Source organism: Carassius auratus, unplaced genomic scaffold (genome assembly GCF_003368295.1).
Source record: "Carassius auratus strain Wakin unplaced genomic scaffold, ASM336829v1 scaf_tig00029179, whole genome shotgun sequence".
Lineage (NCBI taxonomy): Eukaryota > Metazoa > Chordata > Actinopteri > Cypriniformes > Cyprinidae > Carassius > Carassius auratus.
The window spans coordinates 10,185-34,097 of record NW_020525748.1 but is presented as its reverse complement, the minus strand read 5'-3'; the positions used below and the strand labels follow the sequence as shown (position 1 = coordinate 34,097).

The window sequence follows — 23,913 nt, the reverse complement described above, 5'->3', positions numbered from 1 at the left end:
TTAATTGAAGTTCTGGTACTGTGACATCTCTAGTACTACACACAGCTGCATAAAATATGTCATTTGAGCAGATTGGGATATGAGAGTGGAGAAAGTAAAAAAAAAAAAAAAAAACACCATTCTATCCATAATTTATCATGCAGCCCTAATTAGTATTAAAGCTATAGTTCACCCAAAAATATAAATTGTCATTAATTCAGTTCAAAAACTGTAAGACCTTTGTTAATCTTTGAAACACGAATTAAGATATTTTTGATGCATTCCGAAAGTTCTCTGACCCTCCCATAGACAGCAAGAATCCTTACACGATCAAGGCTCAGAAACATAGCTAGGAGATTGTTAAAATAATCCATGTGACATCAGTGGTTCAACTGTAATTTTACGAAGCTACGAGAATACTCTGTGCGCAAAGAAAACAACATTTTTGGAGAGTATCACATACGTAAACAACGTATGTAACCTATGTATGCGTATACATTGTTTACGTTTAGATCAAATCGTGAACAGTGTATCCATGTACAGTACTGCTGATTCAGAACAGCATACGTTGTTTACGTATGTAATACTCTCCAAAATGCCCGTGCAGGGTGTCGCAGAGGAGACAAATTGTTGAATAAAATATTTTTTTTTTTCTTTGCACACAAAAATGCATAAAAATATCTTCATTTGCGTTCCGAAGATGAACAAAGATTAAATAATTACTTCCCAGTAATTATTAATAATGATCACTCCACTTTCCAGACCATAGTATGTAATTGATGCAGATGTAATGACAACGCCATGTTCTGTAATCAAATACTGCTTTTGAATTTTTTATTCCGAGAGATTGTTGACCCGAATATAGAAAGTTGACCTGAATATAGATTTCAGTGTCTGCATATCACACATAGCTGATTCAGTCCAGCTGAAAACTGGCCATTCTGTTCCATGTGCCAATCATCTCAGCACAGAGAGGAGCAGGTCCTCCACACTGGATCCCTGTGTAAGAAACCAGCATGGACTGAGACAAAGTCTTGGCTAATGAAGCCGCTCAGGACAGTATGAACTGTCTGCAGTTCCCGAATGAACGTGCTTGTTACTCACGACCATTTCCTCTAATAGAACTCGTAAGGAAAAAGCCTACTCTCCTTCTATATTTTTCTCCACAATGTCCACCAGTCTGATTGTGATTTGGAAATAACCATTTCCCAAGAGTGAATGAAGCCACTGTGTGATGGTCCCTGCCATGAACTGTGCAATTAAATAAAAACACATCACATTTTTTTTTAGAAGTGCAGAAGAGCATAGAGAAGTGGTAAGAAAGAAGAAGAACACGTCAGTCTGGCCCTAAGCCCTTGTGTGCTCATTTAGCACAGTGGCTGCTGAACCATGATGTTCTGTCAGTATACAGCCTCACTATTAATGGCCCAACAAAAGTCATATGCTTAGCTGTGTGTTTGGGGCACAGGTCAGAAACTGAATAAAAAAGTGACTAGCAGAGGTGTTGGGATTTTATTTCATTGAATTTGAAATAAAAAAGGTCTTTGTTAGTAAGCAGAACTTTACCTTTATGTGATAATTCGGGATGATGGCGTCATCACCAAAGCACCAGTTAATATCTAACTGTTTGTGTTGTGGCTGTTGGAAAGGAAGCCATATAAGTGTTCTTTGACAAAATGTGTATGGATTATGTCCCAGAATCCAGACTGTTTAGAAAATGGATCATTCCATTTTCTTAATGGGGAGTGCTGGGAGATGTGGTAACATCGTTATGAATAAGTCTGTTTCAGTGGGGTTAGGCGGTGTATAAGAGGCATTTTTTGGTATTTATATATCTTTTTTGTATTTCTGTTTTTGAGGAAATGTGTTCTGTGAGATGTACTTTGGGATATGTGCTCCCCTATGGGAATGTTGTGTGCCATTAATGTCTATGTTTAATAAATGTATTTAAATTTTATGTCTGGCGGGAAAATAGCCTATATAATCAGTAGGTGCGTTGACAGGGTCCCTATGTAGTGCTCACTGCTCCCTACTGCCTTAGCATGGGATATCCATTGAAGTGGACTTCAATGACAACAATCGCTCATTTGGAATGCCCTGGAACATCATCAAAGAAAGGCAACAATGGGGTCACTCAGATTATTGTATAGCAATTTTTTTAAGTTATCGGCTGATATTTCATGTGCATCTTGTCAGTAAAGCCAGTTCTGTAATCATCGGTAAAAACATGCACAAAATATGATCATGCTTTGGCGCAGCTTGTCAGTGAACAACGGCTTTGTGTAGTAAATGCTGCTACACGTGAAATCACGCACGTGTAGAGATTTACCTCTGATTACAGAACTTGCTTTACCGACAAGATGCACATTAAATATCAGCCGATATTTATTTGTACATCCCTATTTTATTTCAAATTTAAATGCATATAAAATAAATATACAATTATAGATCTAATAAATAGTCAAAATGCAAATGTTTAGACTGTTAACAGATTGTCGTGGTCTCATCTCGTGCTCTTTTTCCAACGCACAGCCTCGAAGTTAACTCTCTTGAAGTAGCGTAAATAAAATAAATTACAGAGCCTCAGCTCTTTATCCCTGGTTTTACTTATTTTCACCTATTCATACTATACAATATGCAAATGTGACATTCATCGCCATAACTGTTCATAAATACTCTAATTTCTATAATAACATTTATTGCAACCCCTCCATTAAAGAGCCTTTAAAACACTCTTCATACGGCTCTGCTTTATCGTTAATTCTGACTGGTGGCATGGTGCGCAATGCCTGTTGGGTGATTCTCCCTCTCCACTTCCTGTAAAGTGATGTATAGACGTACCATTATTCCCTGTGACATTCACAGTGCCCTTCAAACTGAACATGTTTGCTCCCTTCGGATTGGAATCTCAACTAAAAATGGCGGAATACCCTGTGAAGTCCACTTACGGTCGAATGGAACGCACCTATTGTGTTTGTATTTGTAACGGGAAACTTTTAACAAAATTGTTGCTGTAGTTGTCATTTGTGTAGAAGTTTATATAAATTGTCACATAGTAAATCTTGAATTTTTATTTACACGAGCATATTTAAAATAAATTAAAAAAATTCACGATGGATTTTTATAGGTTGAGATTAAACCACTGGGTCAGTTAGGCCATCCTTAAAAATATTTTGGTTTGCAGTAACAGTAATTTTTTAAAAATAAGGTCGGTAGGTCGGTCTATATATTTTTTTTTTCAAGTTTCAATGTAAAAAAAAAGTTAATTTTTGTGATGGTGATGACGTCAGTATGAATTAAAACAAATTAGCTGTCACTGATTGGGTCTTCAACCCCCATCTTCGGGCGCATCATTGCAAACCTCATTTTGATGCAGGCTATACAGACCACAAACAAATTTAAATCTTTGTCAAAAACATGTTTAATGCATGAATTTCAGATGAGAAGAAAAAAAAATGAGGTACTGTTATACTGTTTTACTTGGATCCACCGCTACGTATCAATGCAACCCACGAATGAGAGACAGTTTACGTTGCTTTCTTGGGTTGTCACTTTTGTGAAAAAAATCCTGTTTGATTTGAGTGACAAGTGTTCATTGAATCGATTGTTGAAGTTTTATGCGGTAAATAATCACATAAAAATACTGTTATTTTCAAGCTGGCTCAGTTAATACGCATGCATTTTGAGTACATGAGCAATCAATGGTGCTATAAAAAAGACACCTGGCTCTTTTAACAATGTAAGACAAGACTGCAGCTGCCATATTGCAAATGCCATTCATTTTTATAAGAGTGAACTCTCTCCTGTCCTTATAATGTCTCCTATTTTTAATGTGACCTTCATAAAACAAGAAGAAAAAGTTGCAATCTGTTAGTTTTCATAAAAATCAACCCCTGAGACATGAAAGTTCCCATAGTTTGAAGAAACTCCCATCTGTTTGAAGAGGGTGATTTCAAGTTAATGATTGTAGTGTTTGCGTGTGTGTTTTTCTTCTGCCAGTTGCCTGCCTGCTGGCAAACACAAATTGGAGCATCTTTGGTACTAAATGGTTTGATGCTTTTAGGATTCAGCAGACAGCTGTGTTGCCCCGGTGTTTGCACGTTCAGCCTTGAATTAAGTGACGATGGATTCCTACAGATGCTTGGGCAGAATTACGGTCTGGTGTTGATGGACATCAGCTTTTATGTGTATTTTGTTGGTTGTCTGAAGCCCGTTGTCCAGTGTCGCAGCAGGCTTCCGGAGTTCCTGCTGCTTGGGGATGTGCTTACAAACAACTTTTGCCGAGCAAGACGAGTCTTCATGTTTTAGCTGTAATCACCAGCCTAATCTTATTTTTGAAGTTGTGTATTTTGCTTTAGAAGCTCTGACTAGAGATTGTGTCAGTCCTCAGAGTTCACTGATACAGTCTGTTTATATATTTTCCTCATTACATCAGTGTCACTAGAGGAAGTAATGTTTTACTGTTTGTATTCAGTAGCGACAGTACCCTTCTGCTGAATCTACAACCCTGCGGCAAAACTATTTATTATTATCATTTATTTAGCTGAGTTGTGAGCTTGAAGTCTGAATTGAATATGTTGAGGACAAGATAAAATATGGGACAATAAACTTTATGTAGTTCTCTTAGGTTGCATGAACAAACAAATGAACAGCGCAATCAGTGATGTCTGATTTATGAACAAGTTGCTGGTTCTTTTTAAAATATATTTTTTTTTAAATGACTCATTTAAATGATTAATCACTCTGAGTTGAGTTTGCAAATTATTGGCGTAGAAATGAAATAAGTCATAGAATCATTCAGAGTGATTACTGGGTCAACTGACTCATTAAACGTTTTTTTTTTTTTTTGGTCTCGAAATGAGCCAAGAATCATAACTATTATATGTGCTAATGGATCGTGACATGATTAAATAATTACTTTCAATTTGTATGTCAGTATGCAATAGGTTTTTTTTTTTTTTTTCTGATACAAATATTAATTTGATCTTTCTCAGTGCTAGTTTTCGTACGTTTAACGTTCCTTTACTAAAAAGGTTAAATATGAATTAAGCTATTAATTGTTCAATTGTATATAATTAAATTAACACAATATATGCAACCTTCAGATACAGTCTATTATTTCAAGTGAACCTTTTGTCAGCATTTAAGCATTTTATTCAAGACAAGTAAAAATCAATGATGATCAATAATAAATGTTTTTCTTTCTATGACAGTGTACAATATTTGTAGGGGTCCAAAAGAGACCCCTTTTATTTGTATTATACTGTATAAAATTCAAATATCCATTTTTTAAAATATCTTTGTCACAGAATAAAGTCAGTCATATAGAAGAATTGTCATTTTTGTTTTGACTATCATGTAAGTATTCAAGTATGCATTATAGTCCGAAAAATACAGTACATAAATTTCAGCTTTGTCCTGACTGCATGATTATTAGTCATAAATTAAATTCTGTACTGTTTGTGTTTTACTGAGTAGGTGTGTTCTTAAATTAGCTTGAAACTTTCTTAGACTTTAGTTTGTATCCCATGCTTGATTAAATTGTAGATGTGCACCATGGGATCAAAAGGACAATTCTTTAAAAAAAAATTGTCCTGCCAAATAATGTTCTTTTGAATTACTGTCCAGTATTTGTCAGCCAAGAATAAACATGGAAGATTGAACCACCTTGCAGATGCTGCCAATGTCAATTCCCTGCCAAATAGCTCTGAAGGTCAACCTTCATTTCGATAATACTGCTTCCAGGAGGTTCTTTCGTCGTAATGGCTTTCTTTCAGATCCCAAATGAGCGGCCATCTGTTATACAGACCTTGCTGAGATGTGCCACAGCATGTGATGTTACCGTCAAACATTAGGGCCCGTTTCTTGTTTTGTTTTTTTTTGCCCCTGTTTAAGAATGGCCAGTTGTTGGTTTCATCGATTAGTCCATAACATGAACTGAGATGGAAGATGGTTCAATAGTTGATTGTATTTTCGATGTTGGATTGTTATCGACCCACAACCTTCTCGAGGGGTGCAACTGGTCATAAGATCGAGTCTTTGTATTGATGGACACGCAGGCTGGTATCACATCACCTCTAACCTGAGGTCACAACATGCTCTCAGCAAGGGGTTCATTACTGTAAATAGCTTTATCAGGTCATTAAGTGCTGGTTTGTAATTTACCAGTGTAATTGGAATAGATAAGATCTGTTTATAGTGTCTGAGTCTCTGTTAAATCAGTGCAGTGGACATCTTAGAGGATGAGATTGTATAGTTCTGAATTGGGTTGGTATTCAGAGGGTGAAACCAGTCATGTAGGGGGAAAGCTTTTGGGATGTGAATGTCGAACCGAGGGCTGTGTGTTAGAAAGCTTCGAAGTGAAGTGATTTATGACCTTCTCACACTTCCTCACTGGGGTTTGAGTCCTCGAGGGCCTGTGAAAAGACACAGCAGTGAACAAATATGCTTTCCTTTCACCTTTTGATTTGCATCGTCTTCTTGTAGAACACCTTTATTTGCTTCCTGTTTGCATCTGCCTTCTGTGTATTGAGTGCTGTGTTTATGAAAACTTTGGGCTTCAGCAGAATGTGAGCTGCAATCATTGTGGTTACATGAATGTGGTCATAGCCATGCTGATTCTAAGAACTGTACCGGCAGCACAACTTTCTTATTTATCAAGTATAAATGTTACTGAGCATTGTGATACAGTGATGTATGAATGTTTGTGTGATGTATGTATATGCTCTATAATTGTGTGTGTGTGTGTGTGTGTGTGTGTATTCTTTTAAATTTGTTTGTTTGAATCGTTCTTGAAATAGGCCTATTTTCTGTTGTAAATGTCCCAATTGAGGACCAGGATGGGAAAGTTTAAGATAAGTTCATGTTATATGTTTTGGTTGCATTTGTGAGTTAATAAAAATGTAGATGGGTGTTTAAAATAGGTTTATAATATAATAATATCGATATATCTATCAATATTCTCCCGTATCGAATTGCATCTAAACCATATCATAGAATCGTATCATTTGAAGTATCAGCAAATATCGTATCGCTGGGTATTAGTGATGAACCATCCAATTTGCAACCCTAATGAATACAACCATTAACATGCATTACATATATAGTATTGATTTAACTTGTTGCATTTTAAACGTTATAATATTTTCTAACAATCCTCCTCAAGATATGTGAGTTCTCGCTATTTGCCAGTAAAACACTTTTCTTAAAGCCAGTCAACTAGCACCTGATGAACATCTATGAAACCTACACATCGACCATATTATTATGTGCATAACCCCATTCTCTCGGTTCAGCTTTGCTGTTTGTATTTGCCCAGCTCATGTCCTTGTACTCCAGTATTGTAGGTTAGCATGACACTCTCATCTTTGTCAGTTTCCCTGGCTTTTATAAAGCGTAGCCTACAGCAACTTGTGATTTTGGTTTAGGGAGCAGGGTTGTAGTGTAGAATGATGACTTTTACCAAAGTAGTCAGAGTTGAAAAGGCCATGTCAGAACATCAAACTTTTATGATGGGGTGACTTTATGATGATTTTGCAGCATGGAGACCGTTCTGCCTAAAGAGCAGTGTATCTGCAGGAGGGAGTGTGCTTTGCACATTTTTATGATGTTCAGACATCCTGTTTCCTTTTCCTGTTTCTCTTGACACCTCGTTGTGGTCCTCTTTCACTTGTGGAAATGAAGGAGCATGGCATGCTTTTATCTCCCACATGTTTTTCTCCTGACGGATTCTTGGAAGTGAGATCCATGTTTTTTAAAAGCCAGGTATCCGAAAGCAAATATATCAGACATTCATGTTTTTCCAGTTCAAACAATTCTCACCGTCTGACACTTGCAATAACTTGCCCTCTTGGGGATTTTCCATCATTTCATTGGCTCTCGCTAAGCGAAAGGCGTGTGAATGCTCTGCTGGAGGTGTTTGAGATGTTCATTGCAAACATTACACACACTAATTCTGTCATGTTGTGTCTTCAACATCACAAAACAAAGCCAGGACTGTTAAATGTGGAGCACAGCTGGTTGGGAGCTTTGCATTTCTTGAAGAGGATTGCATGCAGTGCCAGACTTTAATTACTGAAGTACAAAAAGCAGTGTCGCCTAACCTGCTGCGTTCATAATCGGTACAAATGCAAAAACTGCTCGCGAGCATCTCTCGTATTGTTGAAGAGTTATGCCAGTTGCCATATGCTATTGCTTTCTTCCCCAAATTAGTTTCATAACATAAGCACCTTAATTGGATGTTAATTTTTCTTTTTATCATGTTGCTGGGTAATGATGCCTAAAATGGTTCTGTAAATAGACCTGAAATAGGACAGATAGGTTGATATGATTGTTTTTCTTTGCATTTTGAAATCTTCAGTTTTCAATTAAAAATGCAAGGGGGAAAAATAATATATTCTTGCCATCTCTTTTTTTTATTGTATTTATTAATAAAATGTATTTAAATTATATGAATCTAAAATAAATAATTATTAGTTATTCAAAACAAATTATTAAAAAATTGTAATTAAATTTTGAAATATAATAATAATAATAATAATAATAATAGCAATCAAATTTGTCAAACATTTGTCAAATAAAATAAAAATTGAAAATGCTATTTTTGAAGTAATAATAATAGAAATCAAAGTTTTGAATTCAAAATAAAAATTTGTTATTGAAGAAATAATAATATTAATATAAATCATAATTATAATAATAATAATAACAATAGGAAGCAATTTTTTTCTAACTTTTTGTAAATTAAAATTTAAAATAAAAATACTATAATTGAAGAAATAATAGTAATAGAATTGTAAATTTGTAAAATACAGTAATGCAAAATAAAAATACAACTTTTGAAGAAATAATAATTATTATTATTTTATTTTAATACAACTTTTGAAGAAATAATAATAATTATTATTTTATTTTAATATTAATAGTTTTATTTATTATTATTATTATTATTATTATTATGACATATTATATTAATAATCTACATTTTATTACACAAACATGTTTCATATTGGAGTTAACATTGTCCCAGTGTTTAGTGAATCGGAGGTTTTGTTCACAGTAAACTGATTCAGTGTTATTGATTCATATAGAACTAAAGAGCCCAGATCTGAGTCAGTGTATTTTCTTGGTGTCTTTACCACCAGAGAGTCAATGAACGTCAGCCTTTCTTTTATCCACTTTTTCACGTTATCTACTAAAATACGGAAGTTATCTGACATGGCCTGTGTAAGATCTGTTCATCTTAACCTTGGCTTCCCTTTGAGGGTGTTAACTCGCAAGCTTTTCATTTGTTGTAGCCATGGTTTGTTTGCTCTCTACACAGGATTTTCTCTTAGGAAGGGCATTAGGATCCATATCTCAAAGGCTCTCAGGTCTTTATCATAAAGCTATCGGTTTATTTCAGCTCTGATCCTAGAGGTAACCCCACAGGAAGCCTTCTCAAATGGTTTATTGTCATATCTATCCACAGGTAGTCTCAAAGGAGCCACCATTGTGGATGCGCTGGACACGCTCTACATTATGGAGATGTATGATGAGTTTGAGGCTGCTACCGAGTGGGTGGAAAGGAACCTGGACTTTAACATGGTAAGACTCAAGCCTTTTATACTCCTTTTTGTTGAGCCGGTTGATTTTTATTCTTACAAATATTTCTTTGCTATAAATTTGACACTCAGTGATAGAACAGAATGACTTCTTTGATTCTATGTTTTCTTCAGTATTGACGTAATAAATAAACAATCGCACATTTTGGGAGCTTTTAGCATCGTCGCTTGTAAATCAGCCATAAGATTCTGACTCAGGAGTCGGGTGCTGATATTTGAGGAGATTTTCCACATCTGAGCCACACAAAAATCTCAAAGCTTCATAAACTTTCTTGTCTCATGCTTTTTGCCATTTTTCAGCATGACATTTTGATTCCAGACAGATAAATTACTATTCAGTCCTAGTAAAAAAAAAACAATCAGTAATGACCGTTAATTTGACTTAAATGAGTCATATTATGAGGAATAATTTTCTGTGTAGCTTTCAAATTTCAGACGTTTGAAGGATCTTTTGTAAATTAAATTAAATAATACATAATAAAATATTATTATTGAAAGAAAGATAATAGAAATAGCAATCAAAAAATAAATTATCAAAAAATAAAATATTTTAAATTCAACAAATTTTTGCAAATTTGTAAAATATAAAATAATAATAATAAAAATACTATCATTGAAGAAATTGTAGTAGTAGTAGTTATAATAATATTAATAGCAATAGCTATATTGATAGAAATAGCAAACAAATGGTTTTAAATACTAAAAACTACTTTTTGTAAATTTGCCATACTATTATTGAAGTAATGCTGTTATGAATTAGTGATACTGTTGCAATACAGTTACTGATGAAATAATAATAATAATGTTTGTTAACTCCATGAATGACAGTTCAGTCCAGATGTTTGTTTTAGTTTTTTTTTCAGTAATGACTTAAATGAGTTATATTATGAGGAATCACAGTATAAAACATAGCAGGACACAAAAATGCAGTCAACGCATTTATAATATGAAAAAAGTATTTATTTAAAATAAATTCTGTTATTTGAACTTTATCCAAAAATACTTTGTGTATAACCCCCCCCCCCCCCCCCCCCAAAAAAAAAAAAGTAAGCAGAGCAACAGTTTTCATCATTGATAAATAGAAATGTTATTTGAGCAGGAAAAAAAATAACATGATTTAATGAAATGCAGGCTTGGTGAGCAGAGACTTACAAAAGCATACAAATAATCTTAAACCACAAATTATCAACAGTGTAATTTACAATTTATATAATTTACAAGGAAAATTCACATACAATTCTAAGTTTTTTTCTGCTTTTTATGTTACTCCTCCAACTAGCTTTTCGAGGTGAAATGATCTGGCTTTTATAACGTCAATACCTCTTCAGTAATTTGAGAAATGCTGAACTGTTTTATCTTCAGAACTTCACCCAGCAGGGAAATAGAAAGAGACTGAGAGCAGCAAACGAAGGCAGAAAGCTGATTAATCATGAAAAAGGGAATCAATACTGCATGCAGATCACTCCAGAAATGACTAAATAAAGTTGATGAACGAATTAAGACGCAACATATGCAGAATAAACCAGACAAAAATAACGCTTTGTTTGATGTTCGATCGGTTCTCTGCGTCTGTATGGTTAGGTAATTTCATTAGATATTCCGCAGGGGTTTTCCGTTAGTTAGCATCGGAAGTCCTTCAGTGCATCCTAGTGCCTCAATTCAAGGCAAGACAGAAGACTGTATCTGGGTCCAATCCTTTAATGAAGAGTGTTAAACAACTTTTAATTGAAAGGCTTTTCTTTCTACCCTCAAGCTATTCCAACAATGAAAGAGTCCACAAAAATCCCCTGTGAAACAGTTATTAATATTCAGCTTGTCTCTGGAATACTAAGCAACCCATTTCTGATGCACAAAAGCCTCTTGTTTTAGGAGAATAATTGTAGCCGTTGGAAGTTTAGGCATGCGGCTTCATTTGACCTCCGCTATCATCTGGTTATCTTTGAGAAGCTAAAAGGTGTTTAGCGGTGCAAGTAAAGGCTATCTGTGAATCACGCATACATTATCATCTGCTTCAAAGGTTTTCCCAAAGCGGGTCAACCTCTGTGGCAGCTCTTTGATTATTTTGGGAGATATGATGAATCTTTGTTTATCCTCAGGATTTTAGTAGTCCGGCGTTTTTTGGTTTATCGGGTCATTCCTGAATCCTCATTACCGCATTGCGTTGTCTTACAAGTTCTGATCAGATTGCTTGACGGAGAAATGCGAGCCTGGAGCAGAACGGAGGAGGAGAGTCACTTCACTGTATCAACAGTCCTGATCTCTCATCTTTCATGCTGTGGGATTCTTTTATTCCTGTAAAAGCCAGCGTCATCGAAGGTCAGATTCGCACACTGCTGTGAAAGACCGCTATGTTGCAGCATCCACAAATCCCAACTGGACTCGAACCCGAGTGAGATAACCTTTCAGACAGAGACACTATACCAGGGTTGGATCGAAAAACCTCATCAAAAGCATAAAAATAGAAACCCCTTCCCTTTATATGAGTCCGAACAATCAGAGACACGCCATTAGATACAGAACACGAGCACAGTGTGCTTCATTGTGTCCATCTGTTTCCATTCTGTCTAGTGCAGACTCATCTGAAGTTTGCATTAGAGATATACTGATAATTGAAAAAGTTATTTATTTATGACATATAGGCCTATTTTATTGCTTCACTGCTATTTATAGTCTTAAGGCCACTGAACAGGCTTAGGTAAACTATATGTATGTATGTAAAAGGTGTTTATTTTATTTTATTTATTTGGGATTTGATTCATTTTAATTGCAAAATTACTTTGCATAAATATAATGTAATCATATTTAAAAAAAAAGTACTATTTTAATTGTACTTATAAATTGTATTATTATTATTTCAGTAATAGTAATTAGATTTTGTATCAGTTTATTTTACAAATATACAGAAATTAGATTAATCTAAAAAGATGTATATTATAATTTTGTTGTATTGTATTATTATGTATTGCATCATTATGCATATTATCATAGTTTATATGCTTATTTATATATTTATTTTCCATTAACCTGTAATAAATAATAGTTCTTCCTTAACATTTAACTGAACACAAAAATCTGAATCTGAATTAGTATTCGTCATAAACAAAACAATTTTGGTTGACTTAATCTACGAGTATGTAGATCGACAGTTTTAGTTCTCTGTATCTAAACTGCCCTCCAGTCTGTTGCAGATAGGTTTTATTTAATTTTATTTTTGTCGTTCTCTCATGTTTTTTTTTTTTCTTTCCTTGTCAATATCTCTTTTTTTTTTATCTCAGCAGTTCTTTAATGATTGCAGAGTTTGTGGAGTCAGTGGAGGTTTTGCCTCTTCTATCTTCTACTGATTCCCCATTGACTTTATACATATTCATATGTGCAGGGAGACTAATTCACAAGACTCAGAAGTGAACTTTTGAAGAGCCTTGTGAAGGTTTTTGTGGGTATTTTTGCCCCACTTTTTGTCTTTAACATGCCAGTCCAATTCAGGGCCAGGCAAAATGATATTTTCAGGCTTTACCGTTTCCACCAATGGTTCTGACCGGTTTTACCAAGGAGCTTTCAGTGTTTACCTGAAGTTTTTTTTTTTTCTGCTTTTTCTTCACATTTTATTTTTAACTTAACATGCACAAGAAAGCATTTGTCATGGTCTTTTTTTGCCAGTTTCTGACAGATCCCTCAATAAACCACAAAATGCTTGAGTCATCATCTGGAAACATCTGGTGCACCGTTGTCGCTGGAACTGTTTAAGCATTTGAGAGGAGGCTATCAATAACACCTCCAATCACCCCAAGACATCAGCCATTCATCTTGCCCGAACCGGATATTTACCAATGTGATGCAAGATAATTCTCTGCTGTGCCGCCTGCGCACCGTTATGAAATTGTTTTGATGGTGCATGAAGCCTATGCGCTAAGCATTAAGTGGGTCATTATTGTTTGGTTGCCCAGAGACGGTGCAGAGAAGCAAATATTTCACCTCATAAACCATCAGGCGAGTCTACAGACGTCTTGCTGTGGTTAGACTGTATAATGCTAAATGAGACTTGTGGTTTCATGCCACAGGTTGCATAGTGCCAGATTGCAGTATCTGAAACATTAATGCAAATTGCATATTAATGCAAGCACCCAAATTCTCCTTTTTTTTATTTTAAATGGTTTAAAACTGTTGTTCTGATACATTTTAGACCTTATACCATTTTCTAATTAAATTAGCACTCTTAGCACTTCACCGACAAGAAAACAAAAAAATAACAGTTTATAATTTTGTTGGAATGTACTGCTTTAAATGCCACTAGGCAATGTTTTTACTCAAATGGAAACATTGCTGTGATTTATGTATTTATTTATTTTTCTGTTTTTCGTCACTACATTTTACGACTATTTTTTTTTTTCATTTAAAATGCATTGATCTTGCCACTGATGCTACTTTGGCTATTAAAAAATAAATAAAGTAGAATAAAATATATAAAATTTGCACTGTAAATATGGGCTGTGGATGATGAGTCTTAAATAGATGACTGTATATTAAAATAGCAAACAGAAAACAGTAAACCGAAATAGGTGAGTTTACAATTAAAATTTGTTAAAATAACTAAATGTATAATTTGTATGTTTATCATAATAATAATAATGTAATTAAAATTTTATATTTAAAGATTGTTTTGTATATTAAGAATAGGCATTTTTTTTTTAAATATACTGTACAGGTAAAGTAAAAATATTTTATAACCGTTATTATTATTACGTTTTTTGTTGTGTACCACCTGTCTGAGAAGCACAGACAGGTTGAAATACATAAAACGATGTATTTAAAATCATATTGTCAGATGTAATAGTGCTGTAAGTATTCTCAAGTGCAGATAAATATAAGTATAAATATGAAAGTATAACATCAGAGAGGTTTTCTGTTGAAATATTAGATTTTGTTATTGTTATTATTTGAAGATCCTCTCAGAAGCTTCCTCTCTTTATAGCTCTGTATCCTGTGAGTGATGTTTTCGTTCATGTAACATGCGCCATAGGATCCCCCTTTCCCCAGCAGCTATGGTTTCCCAGATCCGCAGAAAATATCCACACTCAGATTTCACGCTCCTGTGGGATCTTGTTTGTATCCGTGCTCGATGCCAGCCGAGCTTTATCAGCTCTGTTGTATTGTTTTCTTTCTTTGTGTTTGGTGTGTGAGGGCGAGGTGTGTTTGAAGTACTCACACATTTTTCCCTGCGATTGTTACACTCTGCAGTTCAAGGTGAGCCAGTCGCGGTGTTTTTATGAACTTAAATATTCACCTCTTTTTGTTTTCCTTTGTTTTATTCCCTCAGAATGCCGAAATCTCCGTCTTTGAAGTGAACATCCGTTTTGTTGGAGGCTTGCTGTCCGCCTATTATCTCTCAGGCAAAGAGGTATGTAAACCTGGAGTGTACAGATGTTTTTTCATGTTTTACCAGACTGAATATGTGCTTATGGCCAAAGGATTTGATATGCAAGCTGGCTATAATTGACATGCTGCCTGAAGGAAGCTGGAAGCTTGTAGCTGGCATTTATTCTCTTCACGTTTAAAGACCGTTTCCTTCAATCTCTGTGTGAAACTGTTGGAAATCAGTGACATTTATAGTTGGCAGGACACAATAGGCCTCTCAGGAGAGCCATAGGGGCCTCAAGTCTGTCTTGTCCCGGTGGTCCGGCTGTTTGCTCAGACGTTGAGCCAAGTCAAACACACACACACACACACACACATGCCATCCCATTTGAGATCCCGGTACATTCAGGAAGCTCTGTGCCCACTCTGCTAAATTGAAAGCCTTTTTGAAACCAAAAAAAGATGTTGGACTCTGAAGCGTGACCTGAAGCACACACACAAAGCCCATTTCCAAGGCTTCATTGAATCAGGCTAATGCAGAACTTTGCTCATATTTCCGCTCTCCCCTCCTGTAAATTAGATTTTCCCTGCAGCATCTGGCAGAACGTGAAGGATCTGATTCAAATCAGAAGAGTGGTGTTTTCCGCTGGTTCTTCGGGGCTTTCTCATTGTGTACCGGGGCAAATGTGCTCTCGGTGATAGTGTAAGCTTTCAAAAAAGAGCATTGTCCAGAGAGGGAACAGCTCACTGTGTAAGCTTCATCGAGCCTGTGCTTGTGCGGTTGTGTTGATGTAAGGCAGACCCTTCAGCAGAACAGACATCTCTCATCTCCACTGTGACTCTTCCTCCTCCTAGCACAGAATAGCTAAAGTAGTGCATGCTGAAGAATGATGAGTCCCTATGGGTAACGTCTTATTGTTCCTGGAGGAGTGACTCAACAAGCTTGAGCTTGTACGATGTTAAACAGTTGTTCTTGCATTGCATGTTTTATTAATGATCTTGAATAAAGGAGAAATATATGAGGTATATATATATAAGATTTTCCTCTTTTTTTTTTTCTTTCTTGCTCTTTAATTCATTTTACATAACCCCTCGCAAGTCCCATATGTTGTGTAGATTTTTTTTTTTTTTTTTTTCTTTTGAACTTTCTATTTATCAAATAAGTCTGGAAAAATGATAAATAAAATTATGGTTTCTGCAAAAATATTAAGCAGCACAACAGTTTTCGATATTTATAATAAGTAATGTTTCTTGCTCTAGCACCAAATCAGCATATTAGAATGATTTCTGAAGGATCATGTGACACTGAAGACTATGTATGTTATATATTAAATAAGCATGCAGTAGTTCTTATTGCTGAATAATTAAATGAATGGTTTTGGGAAATTATTGGAAATTTTATTAGGCTACATTTTAGAATTCCGTAAAATTTGTATTCAAATACATTTCATAATTTGTTTAATTAGTCACTGTTCAAACTGTATTTGAAACGTCAAGATCAAATTATTGGTCACACTTTATTTCAAGGTTTCCTTTTGTTCATGTACTTACTGTTATAATAACAATGAATAATGCATAATTATATGCTAAGCCAAACCCCAATCCTAACCATAGTAGGTACATGTAATTAATAAATTTTACTTAGTACTTATGTGTATAATTACACTGTAGCAAGGCTAAAGCACTTAAAATAAAGTGTAGCCAAATAATTTATAACAAATGAGGAGGTCTACAATGATGTATTTCACTAATGCTCTCACATAAAGCATTCTTGCCTATTAAACGGCATACAAACGCTATAGCACAATCTCTACAGTTGACACGTAATAGCATCATACCGCCCAGCCTAACCCAAAGCCTTTAATGAAACATGATGACTTCTATATGTAATCCCACGCTGAGATTCTGTATGACGGGTTACACAAGATGGGTGTGTACCGAAACGCTGTCTGTTGAAGTGAATGGTTGGATGTCAAACACCGTTTCAGATAACAGTGGCGGTCTCCGCTATCTCCCTTGTTGAGAACAGTCTATAGTGATATAAATCTTTGAACACTACATTATTGTTCTCTCAGCAAGACGCAAGCTGGTTTCATCACCGTGTATTGACGGGGGAGGCACGACATGGTTGAATAGAAAGTGAGCAGCACAGAGTCCAGGACTCAAGCACAGCACTGATGAAAGTCCTTCAGTGTAGTAATCTCACACACTCAGGATAATGAGATGCCCTCCTGCCTACCTTCATAATAATGTGTGCCCTGAGCTGAGAAATGTTGATTACAGGAGATCGCCTTCAGGTAGCCAGCCGCTCACATTGTTAAACCACAGCGAGAGATCTTGGTAAATGTGTCTGGCTTTAAATTCTTACTGGGCTTTGGAAAATGTAATCTTTTGGAGACCAAACCTATTATAGCAATCCTCGAACACTGCATGACTAAATCATCACTGGAGGACGATGGCCACGTCATCTGCATAGATAAGACATGTTTAGGTTTTCCCGAGAGACTTCCGATCGATATAGTTTCCACTTCTGCCAGGCAACATGGCCGTTTCTCATTACCCTTTCACATATACGCATGCATATAACGTAAAGCGTCTGGATGTGTTGAGGTGGTGCTAAAATTGAAAAGCAGTGTGATTTCTTCTCTAGCTGCTGACAGCTTCGGCGCCTTGGCTAGCACTCAAAGCCGGACCGGGCTCTTTGATGAATCTTTCATCGTCTTGAGAGACAGCCTTCATGCAAAATGCTGCACATGCTACTCAGCATTGGCTAAGCAGACGGTCACATTCATAGATTGCTTTAAAAGCTGATGGTTGTTTGCTGTGATTTAGACCAACGCTGGGTTTCCTCTCCTGAACGATGAGAGGATTAATCTCTGGCTGATTTATTCCTACATTATTTACGCCCGGATGGTTTTCCATCATTGACATGAGCAGCCTGGGACAGAGCCACCTGTCAGAACACAGCACTTAACTCCTTAATGGATCACATATCGATTTTCCTCTTTTTTTTTTTTTTTCTTTCTTGCTCTATAATTCATTTTACATAACCCCTGGCAAGTCCCATATGTTGTGTAGATTTTTCTATACCTTGACAGAGATCAATGGCTGCACAAATACTTAATTTAAGTCCAGAAATATGATAGCTCATGTGTTTTGTCATGGATGACGTGAACATTTGTCTAGACTGCTCTTTTCCTTATTATTTGCAAAGTACAGTTCTGGTTGAAAGTTTGTGAACCCTTTGCAATTTTCTATATTTCTGCATAAATTTCACACAATCCATCATCAGATTTTTATACATGTCCAGAAAATAGACAAAGAAAACCCAATCTATAGCTATAATCCTATATAAATATTTATATATATATATATAAAATCAGGTCTTAAAGTTCTCCGGCATGGTGCCGTATCCCCTGGCGTGCAGCGGTTTGGCTGTGGAAAAAAAAAAAGTTCACCTACCAATGGTATGAGAGGAGCATAACCTTCACTCTCAACCAAACTAACATTACCCAATCAGAATAGTTTGCTCTTATAAACATGAGGCAATTGCAGTCGCATCCCTGATGAATGAAGAAGCATGACACTTAAAAAAGATCAAAGATGTCTTTGCATTTAGTGCATATTTACATATGAGAACTAATTAAAAAGAAGTGGAGCTTTGTAAACAGCTCAGAGTAATCATGTCATCTCCATAAGAACGATAGCATTGCCAGAATAAATTTACCGGGAATTTTGAAAAGTTCCTGTTCACACATGATCTCCTAATGGTAACTTACCGGTAATTTAAAGACTGTATGTGTGAAAGGGGCTAAACTCTTCCTCTGTATACTCTGAATTTGAACTGCTTAACGTTCATCTGGGAAAATAATGCGCATATCTTTGCAAACACAGGAGAATAAATACATCAACCTATTTCTAAATATGCCATTTTATTATTCATTGTGATTTCAAAATAAAAGTTTCTGAGTTTGCATGTGGCCAAATATTAAAATTTAATGGATTTAAATAAATTTTAATCAAGGTGTAAAGTGTAACGTCACCAAGCTATTAGTGTCCTCTACAGGTATTTGTTAATACACAATGTACTTAAAATGGTTATGTTCATATTATATATATATAGGCATATTACATCATGTATTTTAACAGTGTTGTTCAATAAAATAATGTAATTAGTTTTTATTTCTTTTCTTTTTTTTCTTTTTTTTTTGAGCCAATTATTATTGTATTAGTTTATATCCTTAGTTTATATATAAAGTCAAACTAAAGCCTTGTTTTCACTTAGGTCTATTTGTTACAAAAAAAAATAAAAAAATCAGATTACTCAATAGTACAAATAATCAGTTACTTGATTACCTAATTAGTTGCAGCCTTATATTAGATAAAATATTTCAAAATACATCTGCATTGTTTTATTTTTTGTAATTAAAAGACAAATATTTTTGTCATTTATAAATTTCTTAAAAATAGTATTAGTATATTGCCTTGTTCTAGTGAACCAAGTATCTGTATTTTGTCTCATCTTGTGAGCTAAGTGTATTGTTACACCCCTAATGTGTAGACGCGCATAATTTTCCAAGTGTATGATATATCTTTCATTCAAGTCATTCATATATTCATGAAAAAAAATCTGTTTGAATAAGGAAAGCAATAACTTTGCCATAGTATCCTTCAAATGTTAAAGTTGCCACAGTCATTGCATTGCAATCCCCCGATCCACCCCATCCCAGAAAAAAAGTTAATGCTCAGGATTTTTTTTTTTTTTTTTTGCTTTAATGTGTGCATTATTTATTATTATGTATTCTTTTTTAAGTTGCATACAACTGTATTTATCCCACTTAAGTGGTTTTGGTGCACCAGTAAAACATCTAACACACTCTAGTAGCACTAAGGTGGCATGAATAGCGCAGTCTGGACCCCTAGCAAACACAACACACAGTTCTGTGGGATAAAAGTGACACAAGCGTAGGTGCTCTATTGGGTACGTTTACACTAAAGTCATGTGACTAAACCCTTCTTCCTCATTTTAGTTGCCTAGCAAATCCCAAACAATGGCAATCTGATAAAAGCCGCTTAAGCAACATAATTACATGAACTGTGAAGCATTCGCTCGAGCTCCGCAGGCAGGGCAGAGCAGGATAAATGATGCCGTCAGTGCTAATGATCATAACATCTGTTTCATCATAACTGCTGCCCAGACCTTACTTCAGTCTCAGTTTTTCTGCAGTCTTCTCCATATATTCTTTCGGGAGGATTTGGGGGTGGGAAACACTGGTATTCCTCAGTGTTGCGTCTGGAAGACTCAAATATATCGCAGCTCATTAGCAATCCGTGGGCCGATGGCTCGTTATTACCGTTATTTTTCTGGAATGATTAAAAATGCATTTGACTTGTTTACACTAGGCAGAGGAAATTAATCATCCTCGCTCGGTCCACAATCATTTGTTTCTGTCAGAAGACATCTTTACTGTAAATACACACAGCATTCTTTTGTTGTTCGCTAAACAATACTGAAACCGTCGCATGCATCTTTAATCCCGGAATGCTGCGCTGAGTGACGTGGCTATTGTGTACCGTTCACATAATGCAAACGCCATTCCTCCTGACAACAAAGAGCTCTCTGAGTTTTTAATGCGCCTTTTTCAATTACACTAATTTGCCTATTTCTTGCTTTCAGATTGTTCTCACCACCGTTTTTTCCGTAATGGAAGTCATATGGCGATTAACATCACGCCTGTTGCCAGCTGTGCTGAGCCGCAACAACAATTTGAACGCAACAAGCAGAGAAATGAAGCTTTAGAGAGCATCCCATAAAGCAGCATTACTTAGCTGCAAATGCATAATATTTCTCTTGCTCTAAGGTAAATGAGTTGTTTTCCGCTCGTTCCCGCAAATACCCCAGACGCTCGGCGCACCTGCTATTAGCAAGAGATCTTCCCTCCTCTGATAGAGCATGACAAGCAATTTCCTCTGTACAATATGGGGCCCTACTACACGGGGCCTCATGTTGGCTTACCAAACATCAAGTTTACTTTGTTTCCAGCTTCCAGCCGGGATCAGTCGGCATAAACTGCAACACAGTTAGTCTGCATATTTTAGGCCAGGAATAAACACGGTGAGAAATCTGTGAAGCTGTTCGTTTCAAACTTCCAAGCTTGTGAAGTCCTCAGATGGCAGCACGTGGCCCCGAAATGCCTCTCACATTAACCTTAGAAACCTTTTAACAAGGTGCATTAGATGTAGAAGTGCAAAAAGCTCCAGCTGTCACTTATTTACCTCTCGGTTTCAGCACTTCCGTCTCAGCTGTAGCTCCACTAGATCTCTTACCGCCCCGTCATGCACCGTTTTTCTTTTTAGTACATCCTGATGGAATAAGATATAGTTTAAAGTAAAATACTAGTCTCAAATGTTCTTTGTACTTTCTGGAAGCCATACATGCACCCGACTTGCACCTTGATTTGATTGATGTGGAGGATAAAAAGTGTATTGAGTGCTGTGTTCACAGTCATGTGTATTCAGGAACGGCTCTCATACCGTTTTTGACCTGCATCCTGCAGAATGGGAAGAATTCGCTCAGGTGGAGGTGATTTTACAAATGTCAACTTTATTTTAAAGTATTGACGTAATAATTTTTGTTTTGTTTTGGCATGTTTTGGCTTGTTTTGTTTTGGCATCTTTGACCAGTGAGAACTTCAGACAGGCAGGTCCAATAGGAAATTTAGTTCACGATGTTCCCTCATGACTTAAACTTATCCGAGTCTTTCCACACCTTCATAATAGACCTTACACATTCCTGTCCGTTTGTCACAGCATCCTCTGGTGTGTCAGCTGCACTGCCTATCTTCAGTGCCGCATTCCCTGAATCTTCATATCCCGTCACACGGCATCAGCGTGTGTATGTTGATTTGTAATTGTGGCAGAAGAGTGTGAATTAAGGAGAGCAGGGCACCACTTGAGACTTGAGGTTTAATCAGGTAATGACCAGGTACGTCGAAGCGTTTCACCCACATAATGGCCTGTTTGTGTTGTTAATGTTGTGAGCTTGGTTGAGGAGTTAATCGGTGTGTTATAGCAGATGCTGATGTTCTTTAGCATACCCAGGCAATTAAATTAATTTTTTTGTACATTTGCACGGATGACTCACAGCTCCCTCTTCTCTCTTGGCCGCCTTGTTCCCAATGGACCAGCTTTTCCTACTATTAAATGCAAGGCCAATTTATCCCCCATCCCTTGAGTTACTTCCTTCAAAATTCATCTCTGTTTCCACATTCCAGAAATGTAAAACTGCAACCATACGTGAAGAATATGATGGTTCTTTCAACATACAGAGTGCTGTGACAACATATTAGACTCCAAGAGTGGTCTATTTTTTATCAATTATGCAGTTCAGAAGAGGCCTGGAAGAAAGAGAGAAGAAAGCAAGAGAAGAAAGAGCAGGCAGAGGTCTCAGGAGGAAGCTGCTCTCAGGCTTTGTGTTTCTATCCGTCTTTGGTACGTTTGCAGGGCTATCAGCACTGAGAGACGAGCTGCAGAACACAGGATGAAGAAAAGCCTTCACAGGCCTCCCCGGACTTCATCAGATTGCAGTCTCTTTGTATATCCATGGGCTACAGTATGTCAGCAATGGGAATTCCTAATTAGGTTTCCTGTCATTGTTAATTAGCATTGGTTTAGAATATATATATATATATATATATATATATATATATATATATATATATACAGTATTGTTCAAAATAATAGCAGTACAATGTGACTAACCAGAATAATCAAGGTTTTTCGTATATTTTTTTATTGCTACGTGGCAAACAAGTTACCAGTAGGTTCAGTAGATTCTCAGAAAACAAATGAGACCCAGCATTCATGATATGCACGCCCTTAAGGCTGTGCAATTGGGCAATTAGTTGAATTAGTTGAAAGGGGTGTGTTCAAAAAAATAGCAGTGTGGCATTCAATCACTGAGGTCATCAATTTTGTGAAGAAACAGGTGTGAATCAGGTGGCCCCTATTTAAGGATGAAGCCAACACTTGTTGAACATGCATTTGAAAGCTGAGGAAAATGGGTCGTTCAAGACATTGTTCAGAAGAACAGCGTACTTTGATTAAAAAGTTGATTAGAGAGGGGAAAACCTATAAAGAGGTGCAAAAAATGATAGGCTGTTCAGCTAAAATGATCTCCAATGCCTTAAAATGGAGAGCAAAACCAGAGAGACGTGGAAGAAAACGGAAGACAACCATCAAAATGGATAGAAGAATAACCAGAATGGCAAAGGCTCAGCCAATGATCACCTCCAGGATGATCAAAGACAGTCTGGAGTTACCTGTAAGTACTGTGACAGTTAGAAGACGTCTGTGTGAAGCTAATCTATTTTCAAGAATCCCCCGCAAAGTCCCTCTGTTAAAAAAAAGGCATGTGCAGAAGAGGTTACAATTTGCCAAAGAACACATCAACTGGCCTAAAGAGAAATGGAGGAACATTTTGTGGACTGATGAAAGTAAAATTGTTCTTTTTGGGTCCAAGGGCCACAGGCAGTTTGTGAGACGACCCCCAAACTCTGAATTCAAGCCACAGTACACAGTGAAGACAGTGAAGCATGGAGGTGCAAGCATCATGATATGGGCATGTTTCTCCTACTATGGTGTTGGGCCTATTTATCGCATACCAGGGATCATGGATCAGTTTGCATATGTTAAAATACTTGAAGAGGTCATGTTGCCCTATGCTGAAGAGCACATGCCCTTGAAATGGTTGTTTCAACAAGACAATGACCCAAAACACACTAGTAAACGGGCAAAGTCTTGGTTCCAAACCAACAAAATTAATGTTATGGAGTGGCCAGCCCAATCTCCAGACCTAAATCCAATTGAGAACTTGTGGGGTGATATCAAAAATGCTGTTTCTGAAGCAAAACCAAGAAATGTGAATGAATTGTGGAATGTTGTTAAAGAATCATGGAGTGGAATAACAGCTGAGAGGTGC

At 36.3% G+C, this 23,913-nt stretch overlaps 1 protein-coding gene across 1 annotated transcript; it reads left to right on the top strand.

Moving 5' to 3' along the window:
• Positions 1-9,409: 9,409 nt before the first annotated feature.
• LOC113079778 (mannosyl-oligosaccharide 1,2-alpha-mannosidase IA-like) lies at positions 9,410-22,567 on the top strand. Its single transcript, XM_026251985.1, has 3 exons — positions 9,410-9,564; positions 14,896-14,976; positions 22,319-22,567. The coding sequence occupies exons 1-3, from the start codon at positions 9,499-9,501 to the stop codon at positions 22,475-22,477; spliced, it is 306 nt and encodes a 101-aa protein (XP_026107770.1). The 5' UTR covers positions 9,410-9,498; the 3' UTR covers positions 22,478-22,567.
• Positions 22,568-23,913: the final 1,346 nt, after the last annotated feature.